This window comes from Oncorhynchus clarkii, chromosome 10 (genome assembly GCF_045791955.1).
Source record: "Oncorhynchus clarkii lewisi isolate Uvic-CL-2024 chromosome 10, UVic_Ocla_1.0, whole genome shotgun sequence".
Classification (NCBI taxonomy): Eukaryota; Metazoa; Chordata; class Actinopteri; order Salmoniformes; family Salmonidae; genus Oncorhynchus; species Oncorhynchus clarkii.
In genome coordinates, this window is record NC_092156.1 from 68,268,263 (window position 1) to 68,286,271 (window position 18,009).

Genomic DNA, 18,009 nt, shown 5'->3' on the forward strand with positions numbered 1-18,009 from the left:
AAGTGCATGTGTGCCCAGGTGCAAATTTGTTAGCCCATATAGTCAGGATGTAAGGCTTACTAGTTATGTAAAATGTTAGGAAGACCGTACAATTTTTGTACCACGTTTTACTTTGACCAAAACTATTCACATACATTTGATTTAGATATTTTTCATGTACCACGTTGATTGGCTCCAGCCGATGGAAGTTTGGTTCGTGTACAAAGAAAACGAATGCAATTCAAGCATTGATGGATGGTGATGAAAATAACGACATTGCGAGTAGTCACGTTAAGGTTTTTAATGTTTTATTGGCAAAGGATTTGCATGTGGCTGTGCATTAGATGATGCCTGAATAGGAAAGAGGATCTGATCATGCCTTTTGGTATTCTGGATCAAATCTTGATCCAAAAAGACACACCAGTTTTGGGGTTCACTCCAAATTGCTTGGTAAAGTATTAGCATGGTATAAGACAACATAAATACAAACATTTAAGTAAAATAAATAGTTATCCTAAATTGACCTGAATAAAATGGTCTTATCACATCAACATACTCTTTCAGAATGTATGTTTTCAATATAGTATGACATATATACAGATATTACAACTTGTGTTTTTTCTGAATGATTGTTCTTTAGTAAATAGGAAACTCAGCAGGGTAAAACATCAACTAGACAGTTATGTTTACGAAACCTTGAAGTAATTATATTGATCTTGACATGCTTTAGTGCATGTTTTTGTAACAGTATTGAATGTGTAATTGGATCAAATATATATCATTTTATGTTTGAATTTCCAATGCTGTGTAGAGCTCATATAAACTGCTTTCACCACTGCCCTGTAAACCCATTCTTGTGAATTGGAGCTACATGATTGTCTGGGTCTGACAGCAAAGAGCATTTTTTTTCTCAATACAACTCACTTTCAGCTCCTCCAAGCTAATGTAGTCGTTTTATCCATAAGGCCGGTGTTTGAGAGCTCGACAAGACGTTGACAATTTCTGGGTATGTCTCACCTGTAACATAATACCCAGCTGTGCTGGGTGCAGAGGAACCAGGCTCTGGTGGGTGACTAGTCCTTTCTAGCTATGCTGGGTGCAGAGGAACCAGGCTCTGGGGGGTGGCTAGTCCTTTCTAGCTGTGCTGGGTGCAGAGGAACCAGGCTCTGAGGGGTGGCTAGTCCTTTCTAGCTGTGCTGGGTGCAGATTTAATAGTACATGTGACCATTGAGGCCTTATCGATATTCAAGATGTTCCAACGTTCATAGATAATAACCAGGGTTGCTATGAGCATCAGTTCAACACCTCAGGAGTCAATGTAATTTGTCTTCTTCATAGCCTGGCATAGAGAAAAATAGATCATCCAATATATTTCAAATGTGACTCACGTCTGATATTTTGAATTGTGAGATGATTCCTTGTCAGGTTCATCAATCAAGGACTCGGGTACTAGGGGAACCTGAATAATAGATGATCTATTACATCAACTTATCACAGATGCCTAACACATGAATAATTCACCAAAAATTGTATGTCATTGTCTTTCACAACTGTTGCAATACAAAACATTTAAACATTAAACATTGGTATGTTTAAAGATCGTAGAAAGTGTAATATCACACTATTTACAGTGTTCATTCACCTTGACTTACTCCACATTGTGTTAGCTTGAATTCAAAATGGATAAAAATAATTTTTCCCTTCACCCATCTACACACAATACCCCATAATGACCAAGTGAAAACAAGTTTAGAAATGTTTGCAAATTTATTGAAAATGAAATACTTGTAGAAACACCCCTGTTGTTGTTGATTGTTGCTAAACAAACATTTTCAGGTATTTACATAGTTTTGACTTAAAATCAAACAGCCACTCAGAAAAATATAAAACAAAATCTGGGGGGGCACACTACTTCCTCTTGTACACTAAGGACCTGGAGAAGAGTTGCAGGGAAGAAAAGAGAAGAACGTGCCTGTTTGAAAGCCAGAAAAAAATGTTGTAGCTCGTAACATGTCTTTTTTTTAAAGTAGCCCTTCCCTTAAATATGAGCAGCCTGCCAGTCTCAGACTGACCAGCAGCAGCAACCTCTCCTCATTTATGGGGGAAAAGCACTCATGAAATGGTCCCATCCCATTTCCTTATTGATAGAAATTGGGGTGATGATGCTTACTGCCAAATAACACCAGCATGATAATATGGACCAATATGTTGTTTGGCTCATTTTTGGATGGGGAAAATTATATTTTAATGGTGTCACCATTTTATTTTCATTAGTTTGGGAGTAGAAATCTCCAGGGCTGCGTTCAGTACGAAAAAAACGTATGACAAGGCTGAAGAAATTTGGTTTGACCCCTAATACCCTCACAATCTTCTACAGATGCACCATTGAGAGCATCACCGCCTGGTACGGCAATTGCACAGTTCGCAACCGCAAGGCTCTCCAGAGGGTGATGAGGTTAGCCCAACGCATCACCAGGGGGCACACGGTCTACCCTCCAGGACATTTACAGCACCCAGTGTCACAGGCCAAGAAGATCATCAAGGACCCGAGCCAAGGCCTGTTTAACCCGCTTACCATCTAGAAGGCGAAGACAGTACAGGTGCATCAAAGCTGGGAACGAGAGACTGAAAAACAACTTCCATCTCCAGACCATCAGACTGTTACTCAGTCACCACTAGCTGGCCTCCGCCTAGTACCCTGCCCTGAACTTAGTCACTGTTACTAGGCGGCTACCCCCCGATACTCAACCCTGCACCTTAGACTTCTGCCGTATGTACATAGTCTTTCAACACTGGTCACTTTAATAATGTTTACATTCTGTTTTACCCACTTCATATGTATATACTGTATTCTAGTCAAGGCTCATCCTAAGTAACTACTAGTGGAGAGGGAAGGAGTTGGTAACGCTATGCTTTTGATTTTTGCTCTTAATCGTCGTCAGGCTCTCGCTTTCTCTTCTCTCCTTGGACAGCCTTGACTTCTGGGAGAAATGGGAAAGGCTTATTATACTATGATGCTGTACTTAGTAAAGTATCCAAACGTGAAACATGAGCTTTAACAGGAGCTTGTGACAAAAAGTATGAAAATGACATACCATCTTCATCGTTGTCCTCATCATCGTCAACTTCATCATCAATGCCGAGGTCTTCCTCCTGGAGAGAAGTGACAGAGCAGGTCAGCATCCACAGAGCTCTCAAACTATACCCCACATTAAACTATTGAGTCACAAACAAACCAAAAAAGGTTTTACCTCCTCCTCCTCTCCTACTACTCCCTCTTCATCACAGTCCTTGTCAAAGTGTTCCTCCTTTCCATCCTCATTCCCTTCTAAAATTAAAAAATATATATAATATATATCACATCCATTGTCAGTCACACAGATACATGCTGACAAACCCTACCAAATACACAATATAATTCCTTTGAATGACAACACCCACGATGTACTAATCTGGATTGTAATATATAATATGCCATTTAGCAGATGCTTTTATCAGAAGCGACTTAGTCATGCAAGCATACATTTTATGTGTGTGGTCCCGCGAATCAAACCCACTATCCTAACTTTGCAAGTGCCATGACCTACCGACTGAGCTACAGAACACCCCCATTCCACTCACATCTGCACTTCCTCGTATTCCCGCAACAAGAAAACTAAATGGCTGCCCACCCTCATCGTCGTCACCGGCCACCTCTCCGTCCGAGTCGGCTGCCTCTCGGTCCTCCACGTCATACCCGTCCAGGTAGGTGAGCTGAGGGAGCAGCTTGAACACACTCTCCCTGTAGTCGTTCAGGTTGGTCACCTCACAGTTGAACAAGTCTAGAGACTTCAGGCTGTCCAGCTTTTTCTGTGGGACCAAATATGTTTAGGGGGTGAACAACACTGCCTGAATAAAATCTCTCATTTGCTATAAAATCTGAGTGCCACATCAAATTATCACATATTTAACAGATGTTATTGCGGGTGTAGTGAAATACTTGTGTTCCTAGCTCCAACAGTACAGTAGTATCTAACAATTCACAACAATACAAAAATCTAAAAGTAAAATATTGGAATTAAGAAATCTATAAGTATTAGGACGAGCAATGTCGGAGTGGCATCGACTAAAATACAGTAAAATGGAATACAATATACACATACACGATGAGTAACACAGTATGTAAACATTATTAAAGTGGCCAGTGATTCCATGTCTCTGTATATAGGGCAGCAGCCTCTAAAGGTGCAGGGTTGAGTAACCGGGTGGTAGCCGGCTAGTGACGGCTGTTTAACAGTCTGATGGCCTTGAGACAGAAGCTGTTTTTCAGTCTCTCAGTCCCAGCTTTCACGCACCTGTACTGACCTCGCCTTCTGGATGATAGAGGGGTGAACAGGCTGTGGCTTGGGTGGTTGTCCTTGATCTTTTTGGCCTTCCTGTGACATCGGGTGCTGTAGGTGTCGTGGAGGCCAGGCAGATGACCAACAATGCCCAATGCATCACCGGGGGCAATCAGGCCTACTACTGTTGTGTTGTCTGCAAACTTGATGATTGAGTTGGAGGCATGCATGGCCACGCAGTCATGGGTGAACAGGGAGTACAGGAGGGGACTGAGCACGTACCCTTGTGGTGCCCCAGTGTTGAGGATCAGCAAAGTGGAGATGTTATTTCCTACCTTCACCACTTGGGGGTGTCCCGTCAGGAAGTCCAGGACCCAGTTGCACAAGGCAGGGTTCAGACCCAGTGCCCCGAGCTTAATGATGAGCTTGGAGGGTACTATGATGTTGAAGGCTGAGCTATAGTCAATGAACAGCATTCAGACATAGGTATTCCTCTTGTCCAGATGGGATAGGGCAGTGTGCAGTGCGATGGCGGTTGTATTGTCTGTGGACCTATTGGGGTGATAAGCAAATTGAAGTGGGTCTAGGGCAGGCCTGGGCAATTATTTTCCATGGAGGGCGACAGAATATATTTTTGCCATTGTGGGCCAGAATCATATTACAGGATTATACATCATGTGTATGACTGTTGACAGATATTACTGTGAATCACATCCAGATATGCTACTTATTTTACTTTAACATGCACATAAATAAACCACATCCATGTTCTCCTTTTGGTAGGTATTTTCATTATTAAAACATGCAATTAACTATATGGAGGGGAAAGTACACTGTGCATTCAGCACCAAGGACAGAACACTTGTTAACAGGTATGCACAAAAACAGAAGTTAAAGCGCTCAACATTACATTTAAACTACTCAATGTGAGGAGTGAAGTCTGATGGGCATTGACTAGAGCAGTGAAGTCAGGTATAGTTTCTGACGTCACTATGTGCAGAATTGCTGAAAGGTGGGAGTCAGTAAGATAATCTGTGCCTTGACTTGTTATATTTCATCACTGAAAATGTCTGTTCACATACATAGGTTCTGCTTTATATTGGCATCGAACATGTCACCCTCCCTAGGAGAGGGCGTGACCTTGATAATTTATTGTTAAAACGAGAGGCTGCCTGGCTCTTTAATTTAAAGACCCTTGCTCCCTTCGGTCTCAACGTAGACTTTGATCTGAAGCCATTCTTGTGATTGTGACTTTGCCATTGTAATTGTTTGTAAGCTTGTGTAGTCTAAAATTTATTTATGATCGTATGCTATCCATTTGTTGTTTGTATGCCGTTTTAATATTTGAGAATTAACCAATGATATTAGGCCACTCTTGGCCATGATTACAGACACCTGTGTGTCTTTTGACACTATATAAAACGAGTCATCCCACAGTGTTTGTGATTATACCCTGATGAAGACAGCTTGGCTGTCGAAACGTTGGATATTACATTTTTGCATCTGAGCTCCTAGAGTGTGCGGCTCTCCTTTATTTTCAAGTTTACTCCGCTAGCCAGCACCTCGCCTAAATAGGTGTGCGTTTCTTTTTCTTCTAGACACATACATAGGTTGACCTAAAGAGTGCAAACATCTGAGCATGACTCCTCATCTTTGGAAAGTTTTGTTCGAGACATACATAGAACTTTGTCAGTGACATTACAGAACTATTCTAAACAATCACTGCATCAGACTAAAGTTCAATAAGTTCAAGTTGCAGGTCAGTGGGAGTGTTCTCCACATTGAAGGTGAAAGGAGAGGAAACCAACAGCATGTCATTTTACAACACTTTGAAATCCTCAAAACAATGAGAACTCACTGTTCAAAGCACGCAGCAGCGATGTATACTTCTCCCACTGGTCATCTGATAGGGAACAGACTAGTAGTGTCGGAAGGTGGGTGAGATTGTTGGCTTCTACTTGGCATGTCAGGAGGAGTCATTTTCCCTTGAAGCTTTTGATCAGGCTGTACATCTGATGTGTAGTTTGGAATTCAGTTCATTCAGGAGGGCCATGATGTCCACGGTGAAGGCAAAAAAAATAAATCACCCAACCATTCTGTATCTTGCAGTTGAGGGAAATCCACATATTTTCCTTTCACTTGCAAAAAACTCAGCCATCTCTGACTTCAGGTCCCACACCCTTTTAAGCACCTTGGCCAAACTCAGCCATCTCTGACTTCAGGTCCCACACCCTTTTAAGCACCTTGGCCAAACTCAGCCATCTCTGACTTCAGGTCCCACACCCTTTTAAGCACCTTGGCCAAACTCAGCAATCTCTGACTTCAGGTCCCACACCCTTTTAAGCACCTTGGCCAAACTCAGCCATCTCTGACTTCAGGTCCCACACCCTTTTAAGCACCTTAGCCAAACTCAGCGATCTCTGACTTCAGGTCCCACACCCTTTTAAGCACCTTGGCCAAACTCAGCGATCTCTGACTTCAGGTCCCACACCCTTTTAAGCACCTTGGCCAAACTCAGCAATCTCTGACTTCAGGTCCCACACCCTTTTAAGCACCTTGGCCAAACTCAGCCATCTCACATTTGTGTGGTAGGGGAGATCTGCATGACCCTTCCAACAGTGAGACAAACCGCCTGTGGTTTAAAGATTTTGTGCTTATGATTTTTGCTCTTACTTTAGTGACTTTATCCACAACATAGCTCATTTTCAGTACACATTTACAGAGCACTTTTCTGATCTGGGTTCAGCTCAGTTACTTGATCTTGTATCCTTTTCAAAAGGCCAAAGTTTTCTCCTGTCAAGTTTGGGCACCATCAGTGGTCACACTGGAGAACTTTTCAAAACTCAGTCCCAGCTTTGCCACACACTTATTAACCTCCCCCAATAAATCTTTCCCTGTGGTTGTGCACTTCATTGACTGCACTGAAGCAAGCTCCTCTGTAGTCTGGGGTTATGCCTCATAAGAATATCAACAACTGCGCCGTGTCACATGCATCACTGCTCTCATCCAGGGCCAAGGAGAAATAGGTGAAATCCTTTACCTTGTCTTTCAACTGTTGTTCCATATTCTCTGTGATGTCCTCAACACGCTGTGTCACTGTTCGTCTTGACAGAGAAACATTTTCAAACAGCTCTTTGTCGGGGCAAAGTATTGCTGCAGAGTCAATTAAACATTCTTTAATGAATTTACCCTTAGCGAATGGCTTGCTATGTTTAGCAATTTTGTGGGACAGTACATAGCTAGCTCTTGCAATTCTGTCATTTGCTGAATGCAGTTTTGTGAAAAGTCCTTGCTGCTTTTGCAACTGACAAAGCAACTCTTTCGATGCACTTGCCCGCTGCTCAGAAAACGTATTCCTATATTTCTCTGCATGCTTCATCTGGAAGTGTCGGAACAAGTTGTAGTCTTTCAGGACAGCGATCCACTCTTTGCACACAGCTTTTCCTGATACCTCAATAAGAAATATTTCGATGTCCACTCTTGCTGGAACAAATCAAATCACATTTATTTATATAGCCCTTCGTACATCAGCTGATATCTCAAAGTGCTGTACAGAAACCCAGCCTTAAACACCCTACATTCATTGTCTACTTTCCATTTCTTTGAAAAACACATTTTTTGCACAATTTCTAGCTGTCAGCCTGTCAGTCACTGTCTGTCCTCGTGCAGTTGTTATTTATACATGCCTTCAAAATAAATGTCCCACAAGCAGTGGGAGTTAAATCATTACACAAAGGATTGTATTCATTGGGCTTTTAATTTGAATAACAAACACATTTTTCAAAACTTTACTATTGCAAATTCTTTGTGATCCGAACATGATTCCACGGGACGTATTGAATCAGGTTGCGGGCCGCATACGGTCCCCGGGCCGGCCTTTGCACAAGCCTGGTCTAGGGTGTAAGGTAGAGGTGATATGATCCTTAACCAGCCACTCAAAGCACTTCATGATGACAGAAGTGAGTGCTACGGGTCGATAGTTATTTAGTTCAGTTACCTTCACTTTCTTGGGTACAGGACCAATGGTGGACATCTTGAAGCAAGTGGGGACAGCAGACTGGGATAGGGAGAGATTGAATGGGTCCGTAAACACTCCAGCCAGCTGCTATGCGCATGCTCCGAGGACGCAGCTAGGGATGCCGTCTGGGCCGACAGCCTTGCGAGGATTAACATGCTTAAAATGTCTTACTCACCTCAGCCAACGGAGAAGGAGAGCCCACAATCCTTGGGATCGAGCCGCGTCGGTGGCACCGCGTTATCCTCAAAGCGGGCGATGGTGGTGTTTAGCTTGTCGGGGAGCAAGACGTCAGTGTCCGAAGTGGGTGGTTTTCCTTTTGTAATCCGTGACTGTCTGTAGACCCTGCCACATATGGCTTGTGTCTGAGCCGTTGAATTGCGACTCCACTGTCTCTGTACTGATGTTTTGCCTGTTTGATTGCCTTACGGAGGGAATAACTACACTGTTTTTATTCAACCATATTCCCAATCATCTTGCCATGGTTAAATTCAGTGGTTTGCGCTTTCAGTTTTGCGTGAATGCTGCCATCTATCCGCGGTTTCTGGTTAGGGTAGGTTTTAATCGTCACCGCGGGAACAACATCCCCAATACACTTAATGATGAACTCAGCCACCGTGTCTGTGTATACGTCAAATGTTATTCTCAGAGGCTACCCGGAACATTTCCCAGTCTGCGTGATCAAAACAATCTTGAAGCATGGATTCTGATTGGTCTGACCAGCGTTGAATAGACCTTAAAACAGGTTCTTCCTGTTTGAGTTTCTGTCTCCTAGGAAGGAATGGAGTCGTGATCTGATTTGCCGAAGGGAGGGCCTTGTAGGCATTGCGAAAGGGCGAGTAGCAGTGGTTTAGTGTTTTTCCTAAGCGAGTACTACAGTCAATGTGTTGATAGAACTTTGGTACCGATTTGCTCAAATTTGCTTTGTTAAAATCCCCAGTTACAATAAATGCGGCCTCAGGATGTGGTTTCCAGTTTGTGGTATCGGCTTGAGGGTGAATATACGCAGCTGTGACTATAATCTAAGAGAATTCTCTTGGGAGATAATACAGTCTGCATTTGATTGAGGTATTCTAGGTCGGGTGAACAAAAGGACTTGAGTATCTATGTTATCCCAAACACACCATGAGTAGTTAATCATGAAACATACACCATCGACTCTTCTTCCCGGAGAGTTCTTTATTCCTGTCTGCACGATGAACTGAGAACCCAGCTGGCAGTATGGACAGGGACAGTATATCCCAAGAGAGCCATGATTCCGTGAAAGAGTATGTTACAGTCCCTGATGTCTCTCTGGAAGGAGATCCTCACCCTGAGCTCATCTACTTTATTGTCCAGAGACTGAACATTAGCGAGTAATATACTCAGAAGCAGTGAATGGTGTGCACGCCTCATGAGTCGGACTAGAAGTCCACTCCAAATACCTCTTCTCCGCCGGTAGTGTCTTGGAGCAGCCTCTGGGATAACTTAAATTGCCCTGGTGGGTACGAACAAAGGATCAAATTTGGGAAAGTCGTATTCGTGGTCGTAATGCTGGTGAGTGACCGCTGCGCTGTTATCCAAAAGTTATTTCAGGCTGTATGTATTAACACAAAAACTTTCTGGGCTGATAACAAAATACTGCAAAGTTTCTTAGGAGCTAGAAGCAGAGCTGCCGTGTCTGTCAGCATTAACTTTACTATCATAGGGAAACAAACATCACACTGCCAACTAGGTCTATGGTCAAAACTCTAAAAAGGGAAAAGTGTCATTTGAGACAGCCTGAGCCAATGAGATTGTGTCGCACTGTATTGTGCTCTACCGGGAGTTGTGTACCTACCAAAGGTTCTAACGTGCTGATGTCTTTCAGTTTGTTTCCGCTTAGATTTAGATGTGTGAGGTTGGGGAGTTTCTCTGCTAGCACGTCAAGGCCACCAGAGATTCTGTTGTCACTGAGTTCCAACTGCAACATAATGTGAAGATATCAGTCACTTCTGTCCAAAAACACCAAAGCAAGTAACAGCCTTTCAGAAAATAATGACTACGTCCCAAGTGGAACCCTATCCCTTACATAGAGCACTACTTTAGACCAGGGCCCTCAAAAGATAGGCATTGTATAATGCATTAGGAACGTAGTCAATTGCTTTTTTTACCCCTTCTCCCCAACAACACAAAATGTGTAAAAAAAGGTACTGTAAATGTAAGTGTAAGCGTGTGTAAAAAAACAAATAAATTCTAAAGCAAAACTTTACCTTCTTGAGTTTCTCAAGTTTGGGAAGGTTGGAGGCAGAGATTAAACCAACGTTTATCAAACTGAGGAATTCCAGACTGACAAATTCTGCTGTAAGGCCTTCAATTTTTCCTTCATTTGAGCTACAGTTGTCAAGGACAAGTTCCCGTACCTATAAGGATAAAAAAAATATGTAATTCAAAAGACAGAATATTTGTTTTAATGTTTGCGTACATTGTTTACAGCTGCACTACAAACACTCAAAATTGAGAATACACACATTCAAATGTAATTTTATGCAAATATAATAATTTGGTGAGGGCTTATATTGGTCCTATTTTCCACATATCAGTGTGTATTAATACACATGTATGAATTGGAATTATTATTATTTTTGCACATCCCACTCGCCCCGAGACATCCTTGGAGAGTCGGGTCACGGCCAAGGTCTGCCATCATCAATGTCGACCGTGGAGCAATTGGGGTTAAGTGCCTTGCTCAAGGGCACATCCACAGATGTTTCCCCTTGTCAGCTCGAGGATTCAAACTAGCGGCCTTTGGGTTACTGGCCCAATGCTCTAACAGCTAGGCTACCTGCCACCCATTATGCAAAAGTGTCGTGGAAAACATGTTTAGAAGGGTCCCATTTTGGCAACTATAACTTGCTGCATCAATACTTTATTTTTTATTTGAATCCATAACAAAGCTTGAATCTAAACTTCATGATGGAAAAAAAAAGTCAATACACAAAATATGGACTTCAATGATGTGTGGTTATTATTCCACTGATGGTTTTCCTGACTTTTGTATGAACAGTTGCAACTCTCAGATCGTAGCTACAAAATGTTACATCACTAATACTCAGGGTCAGTCGTTGCTCAATCAAAAGCTTGATAAAAAGGTTGAAGAAAGTTAACGTTGAACGTCAAACAATCATGATTTGCACACAGACAAACATTGAGAAGGCTATAAAAGTGTTTGGGTGCATAATGTTTTTGTCGAGGCACCGCGGTTGTTTCTTTAAACCAGCTGCCACGAGGAAGAACCGCACAATACAGTTCTACCTTCACTTGGCCCGCTGTTCAGTCACTAATGACAAATGCAATGCTTTTTGTTAGCAATCCATTTAAGGGTTTTATTGGCATGGGAAACATGTTAACATTGCCAAAGCAAGTGAAATATATAATAAACAAAAGTGATAAACAATATAAAATGAACAGTAAACATTACACTCACAAAAGTTCCAAAGGAATAGAGACATTTCAAACGTCATTATGGCTATATACAGTGTTGTAGCGATGTGCAAATAGTTAATAGTCAAAGGGAAAATAAACATAACTATGGGTTGTATTTACAATGGTGTTTGTTCATCACTGGTTGCCTTTTCTTGTGGCAACAGGTCATAAATCGTGTAACTTTGATGGCACACTGTGGTATTTCACCCAATAGATATGGGAGTTTTTTTTATTTCACCTTTATTTAACCAGGTAGGCCAGTTGAGATCAAGTTCTCATTTAAAACTGCGACCTGGCCAAGATAAAGCAAAGCAGTGCGACAAAAACAACAGTTACACAAACAAACGTACAGTCAATAACACAATAGAAAATCTGTATACAGTGAGAGCAAATATGGTGGTAAGGCAATAAATAGGCCATAGTGGCAAAATAATTGCAATTTAGCAAATTAACACTGGAGTGATAGACGTGCAGATGAGGATGTGCAAGAGGAAATACGGGTGTGCAAAAGAGCAGATATATATATATATATATAGCTCAAAAAAATAAAGGGAACACTTAAACAACACAATGTAACTCCAAGTCAATCACACTTCTGTGAAATCAAACTGTCCACTTAGGAAGCAACACTGATTGACAATAAATTGCACATGCTGTTGTGCAAATGGAATAGACAACAGTTGGAAATTATAGGCAATTAGCAAGACACCCCCAATAAAGGAGTGGTTCTGCAGGTGGAGACCACAGACCACTTCTCAGTTCCTATGCTTCCTGGCTGATGTTTTGGTCACTTTTGAATGCTGGCGGTGCTTTCACTCTAGTGGTAGCATGAGACGGAGTCTACAACCCACACAAGTGGCTCAGGTAGTTCAGCTCATCCAGGATGGCACATCAATGCAAGCTGTGGCAAGAAGGTTTGCTGTGTCTGTCAGCATAGTGTCCAGAGCATGGAGGCGCTACCAGGAGACAGGCCAGTACATCAGGAGACGTGGAGGAGGCCGTAGGAGGGCAACAACCCAGCAGCAGGACCGCTACCTCCGCCTTTGTGCAAGGAGGAGCACTGCCAGAGCCCTGCAAAATGACCTCCAGCAGGCCACAAATGTGCATGTGTCTGCTCAAATGGTCAGAAACAGACTCCATGAGGGTGGTATGAGGGCCCGACGTTCACAGGTGGGGGTTGTGCTTACAGCCAACACCGTGCAGGACGTTTGGCATTTGCCAGAGAACACCAAGATTGGCAAATATGCCACTGGCGCCCTGTGCTCTTCACAGGTGAAAGCAGGTTCACACTGAGTATGTGACAGACGTGACAGAGTCTGGAGACACCGTGGAGAGCTTTCTGCTGCCTGCAACATCCTCCAGCATGACCGGTTTGGCGGTGGGTCAGTCATGGTGTGGGGTGGCATTTCTTTGGGGGCCGCACAGCCCTCCATGTGCTCGCCAGAGGTAGCCTGACTGCCATTAGGTACCGAGATGAGATCCTCAGACCCCTTGTGAGACCATATGCTGGTGCGGTTGGCCCTGGGTTCCTCCTAATGCAAGACAATGCTAGACCTCATGTGGCTGGAGTGTGTCTGCAGTTCCTGCAAGAGGAAGGCATTGATGCAATGGACTGGCCCGCCCGTTCCCCAGACCTGAATCCAATTGAGCACATCTGGGACATCATGTCTCGCTCCATCCACCAACTGTCCAGGAGTTGGCGGATGCTTTAGTCCAGGTCTGTGAGGAGATCCCTCAGGAGACCATCCGCCACCTCATCAGGAGCATGCCCAGGCGTTGTAGGGAGGTCATACAGGCACGTGGAGGCCACACACTACTGAGCCTCATTTTGACTTGTTTTAAGAACATTACATCAAAGTTGGATCAGCCTGTAGTGTGGTTTTCCACTTTAATTTTGAGTGTGACTCCAAATCCAGACCTCCATGAGTTGATAAATTTGATTTCCATTGATCATTTTTGTGTGATTTTGTTGTCAGCACATTCAACTATGTAAAGCAAAAAGTATTTAATAAGAATATTTCATTCATTCAGATCTAGGATGTGTTATTTTAGTGTTCCCTTTATTTTTTTAGCAGTATGTATGTATATATATATATATATATATATATATATATATATATACACACACACGGGGATGAGGTAGGTAGTTGGGTGGGCTATTTACAGATGGGCTGTCTACAGTTGCAGCGATCAGTAAGCTGCTCTGACAGCCGATGCTTGAAGTTAGTGAGGGAGATAAGTCCAACTTCAGTGATTTTTGCAATTTGTTCCAGTCATTTGCAGCAGAGAACTGGAAGGTAAAGGCGGCCAAAGTAGGTGTTGGCTTTGGGGAAGAGCAGTGAAATATACCTGCTGGAGCGCGTGTTACAGGTGGGTGTTTCTATAGTGACCAGTGAGCTGAGATAAGGCGGAGCTTTACCTAGCAGAGACTTGTAGATGACCTGGAGCCAGTAGGTTTGGCGACGAATATGTAGTGAGTACTTTTTACAGCACTGCTGACATCAAACGTGTCTCCTGGAGATTACAGCCAGCTGACGTGGTAAAGAGGTCAATCAATCCAACCAAAACAAACAATGTCATTGCCATGGAAACACGTGAGTGAAAGGACAGTGAAGGAAGATCCCGAATCTCCTCGTCCCCCAGCAAAATAGCCTATATTTAGGATATTATTTATGTGTATTTCACACTATACTGTGTGTCGAGGTAAAACTTGGAGTATAATGGTTGTATGGATGTCAACCAACACATGCATTACAGTTAAAAAACGACTGACTACCACGATTTCTGTATACTAACTACACTACTCAGTTTATAGGAAAGGGAGTTAGAATTTGGCAGTCACTTCTAAACCTGAAAAGGGGCAACTTCTAAATGTTATGCAGCGAAAACAACCAACTATATGAAAATTGGGCTTAACCACTGTGGGCCAGTTACAATAAATAAATCATGACGGATTTGACGACTTTCCACTTAGACCAGATTTGTTGAATGTGCGCCAATCTGGTCAATGACAATAGAACCGTCTACATTCTATTGCCTCCTTACCGTATCTACACAGGCGATGTTCTTCCACTCCTCATTTGCACGACGTGGTCTTCTGCTGCTATAGCCCATCCGTGACAAGGATCGACGAGTTGTGCGTTCCGAGATGCCGTTCTGCGCACCACTGTTGTACTGCGCTGTTATTTGTCTGTTTGTGGCCCGCCTGTTAGATTTCACGATTCTTTCCATTCTCATTCTACCTCTCTCATCAACTAGTTGTTTTCGCCCACACGACTGCCGCTGACTGGATGTTTTTTGTTTGTCACACCATTCTCGGTAAACTCTAGAAACTGTCGTGCGTGAAAAGCCCAGGAGGGCGGCCGTTTCTGAGACACTTGATCCGGCGCGCCTGGCACCTACGATCATACCACGCTCAAAGTCCCTTAGGTCACTCGTTTTACCCATTGTTACGTTCAAACGAGCAGTATAGCTTGCCTGCCTGTCTGCCTGCTTTATATAGCAGGCCACGTGACTCACTGTCTGTAGGAGCGATCCATTTTCGGGAATGGGGTGGTGTAACTTGGGCTGGAGCGGTCTACTTCTTCTTCGATGGGGTTTAAGGTTTAACCGCGGTTGGCATCCAAAGTTAACGGTGCATTACCGCCACCAGCTGGACGGGGTATTAAATAAGAAACTATAAAAACATTCCGGTGTTGTGCCGAAAAGTGCCCCTTGCCAGAATTCTCCACCCCTCTTCGCGTGGACGCGCACGCACTCAATTCTTCATTACTGCGACTTGCTTGAACGCGCACGCACTCAATTCTTCATTGCTGCGACTTGCTTGCTAGTTGAGATTTCTGAATAATTTAATGTTTTATGCCGGTTTGATAGCGGGGGAGGCACTAGTAATGTCTGCAGTTTTCGGTTTGGCTATTTGTCCACATGAGCTACCAAAATGATTCTGAAGTATGCCAGGCCTTGCAGTCGCAAAATGTTACTTTTTTATTTTATTTTTATTTCACCTTTATTTAACCAGGTAAGCCAGTCGAGAACTAGTTCTCATTTACAACTGCGACCTGGCCAAGATAAAGCAACGCATTGCGACACAAACAACAACACAGAGTTACACATGGGATAAACAAACGTGCAGTCAATAACACAATACAAAAATCAATATGCAGTGTGTGCAAATGTATTAAGATTAGGAAGGTAAGGCAATAATTAGGCCATAGTGACGAAATAATTACAATTTAGCAATTAAACACTGGAGTGATAGATGTGCAGAAGATGAATGTGCAAGTAGAGATACTGGTGTGCAAAGGAGCAAAAATAATAATAATATTGGGATGAGGTAGTTGGGTGGGCTATTTACAGATGGGCTGGGGGGGGGGGGGGGGGGGGGGGGGGGGATTTCAGCAGGCAAGAAAATAGCCTTATTTGCCTCAAGTCTGAATCTGTGAGTGACAGTAGGCTGTTGGAGATTACGCAAACTGAAAATGTGCCAGCCTAAATGGCATGATGCACCTTTCCAAGTTGTCAAATAATTTTAGCATGTAAATCTTGGTGGGGCAAACTCAACCTTTTTGTAGATGCATTCCAGCAAAGCCACTACACAACACAACACTAAACAATACTTAACTCCACTATAACGGTGACAAACGGTGCCCACAAACTGTCCCAACAGCAAAGCTTTCTTTTCAGCACCATGGAGTGAATTAATCCTTACCACTGCTACTACACCTGCCTATCAACGGAGCCTTGTCTGGTATCGAAACAGTTCATTCAGCCTCATTTACTGCTTTAAAAAAAAAACTGCTGATGTGGCTGCCTTGCTGAACAAATGTGGTTTCTACTGACAATTGAGATGTACAAACTGTGGCATAAGGGAACAATGAGCGGATAAGAGGCAATCTGTAATTTCGATTAAGACATTAATGAGCAAGCTAAAACAGACGTTGTCAAAAATCTATTTGTTCAGCACTTTTGAAATGTACAGCAACAGAATTCAGAACATGGGCCGTTCTTATAGTATTTTCCCTGTACACCAAGTCAGAAGGGGGCATATAAGCAGACAATGAAAGTCCTTACAATATTCAATTATTACATTTTTCTAAAACAGGGTATATGCTAAATGTGCACCACCAAGTCAGAACAGTAGGCATTGTTTTGAGGGGGAAAGGGACCAAATGACTAGGGTGAGGCACATGGGCTACTAACAGCTTACTACACAACATACACTTAGTATTACTTTCTTAGCTACAGTATACTTATCTCCCTGGCATATTACATAATTTATGCAGCAGTATACAATATATTTTTGGACTCACCGTTGTGCTGTGCTCACTTGAACAGGAAGGTGGCACTGGGGTCCTTCTTGTGGGAAGAATTTGTCATGAAACTTTCACCAAAGTCTGGCATTCTCTGGATTTATGGTGCTTTCAACTATAACTGGGAACTTGGAAAGAGGAAGGTTGAATCATGACGTCAGGGATCTTCATGTCGGAGCTCTAGAAAGAGGCCAGAGTTCCCAACTTGGAATTCCAATTTGGAGCTCGTTTTTTCCCCGAGTTCCCAGCTGGATCAGGGAGCCTCCTGTGACCAGTCTGGAGGTGCACTTCACCCCCCATGCAGAGAGAGAGCTGGGGGAGTTCCTTTTACCCCATCAGTGCAGGTAAGCCTATAGAATTCTCCCCGAGCTGAGGTTGACTTGAGAGCTTTATTGCTTTTTAAAAGGACTGAGTTGTGCATTCATCCACCAGAGAGCACCATTGTGGCGCCAATTGTTTTTGCAGCAGGTTTGTATAGATACCATTGCATCTCATGCCTAAACTATTCTACCAAATTAAAGTCAACGGTATTTTAAAAAAAAGTAATGTTTCTCCGTCATCCATTTTGCCATAATTGTTAAAGTAGATCTATTTTCACTTGCTTCTTCCTCTATGAATGTCCCCGTTTCTCTAGAATCTCGTGACCGACCCAGGTTCCGGTTCCTGCACCAAAGTCTGGCATTCTCTGGATAGGAGGCTGAGGCCGCCATTAAGGAGGGGTCCTATCTGCTGACCCCAGGTCAGTGTATCGGAGGAGCCGCTGTAAGAACAGACTCTTCTTCTTCACATTGGATATAGGCCAATATCAACAGTCTGATCAACTCTATGCAAAGATGATGTGTTATGCTGCATGAGGCAAATGGTGGTCACACCAGATACTGACTGGTTTTCTGATCCACAACCCTACTTCTTTTTTAAAGTTATCTGTGACCAGCATATGCAT

General features: G+C 43.0%; 1 protein-coding gene across 3 annotated transcripts; it reads right to left on the bottom strand.

Moving 5' to 3' along the window:
* Window positions 1-1,975: 1,975 nt before the first annotated feature.
* On the bottom strand, window positions 1,976-15,514 carry LOC139419057 (acidic leucine-rich nuclear phosphoprotein 32 family member B-like). Of its 3 annotated transcripts, none has more exons than XM_071168938.1 (7): window positions 14,803-15,514; window positions 10,545-10,694; window positions 10,133-10,255; window positions 3,651-3,828; window positions 3,231-3,307; window positions 3,075-3,132; window positions 1,976-2,960 (listed from the first exon to the last, which is right to left on the bottom strand). In XM_071168938.1, exons 1-7 carry the CDS (start codon window positions 15,202-15,204, stop codon window positions 2,908-2,910), a joined length of 1,041 nt encoding a protein of 346 aa, XP_071025039.1. In that variant the 5' UTR covers window positions 15,205-15,514; the 3' UTR covers window positions 1,976-2,907. The 3 variants fall into 3 exon arrangements, with proteins under 3 accessions (XP_071025039.1, XP_071025041.1, XP_071025040.1); XM_071168940.1 differs by having other exon boundaries at window positions 1,976-2,957; window positions 14,803-15,510; XM_071168939.1 differs by having other exon boundaries at window positions 3,075-3,129; window positions 14,803-15,313.
* Window positions 15,515-18,009: the final 2,495 nt, after the last annotated feature.

Coding starts and splice junctions, on each gene's coding strand:
- LOC139419057 (XM_071168938.1), bottom strand. CDS start 15,204: ATGGGTAAAACGAGTGACCTAAGGGACTTTGAGCGTGGTATGATCGTA. Junction 10,695..14,802: donor ACATCGCCTGTGTAGATACG/GTAAGGAGGCAA, acceptor TTATCCTTATAG/GTACGGGAACTTGTCCTTGA. Junction 10,256..10,544: donor AACTTGAGAAACTCAAGAAG/GTAAAGTTTTGC, acceptor ATTATGTTGCAG/TTGGAACTCAGTGACAACAG.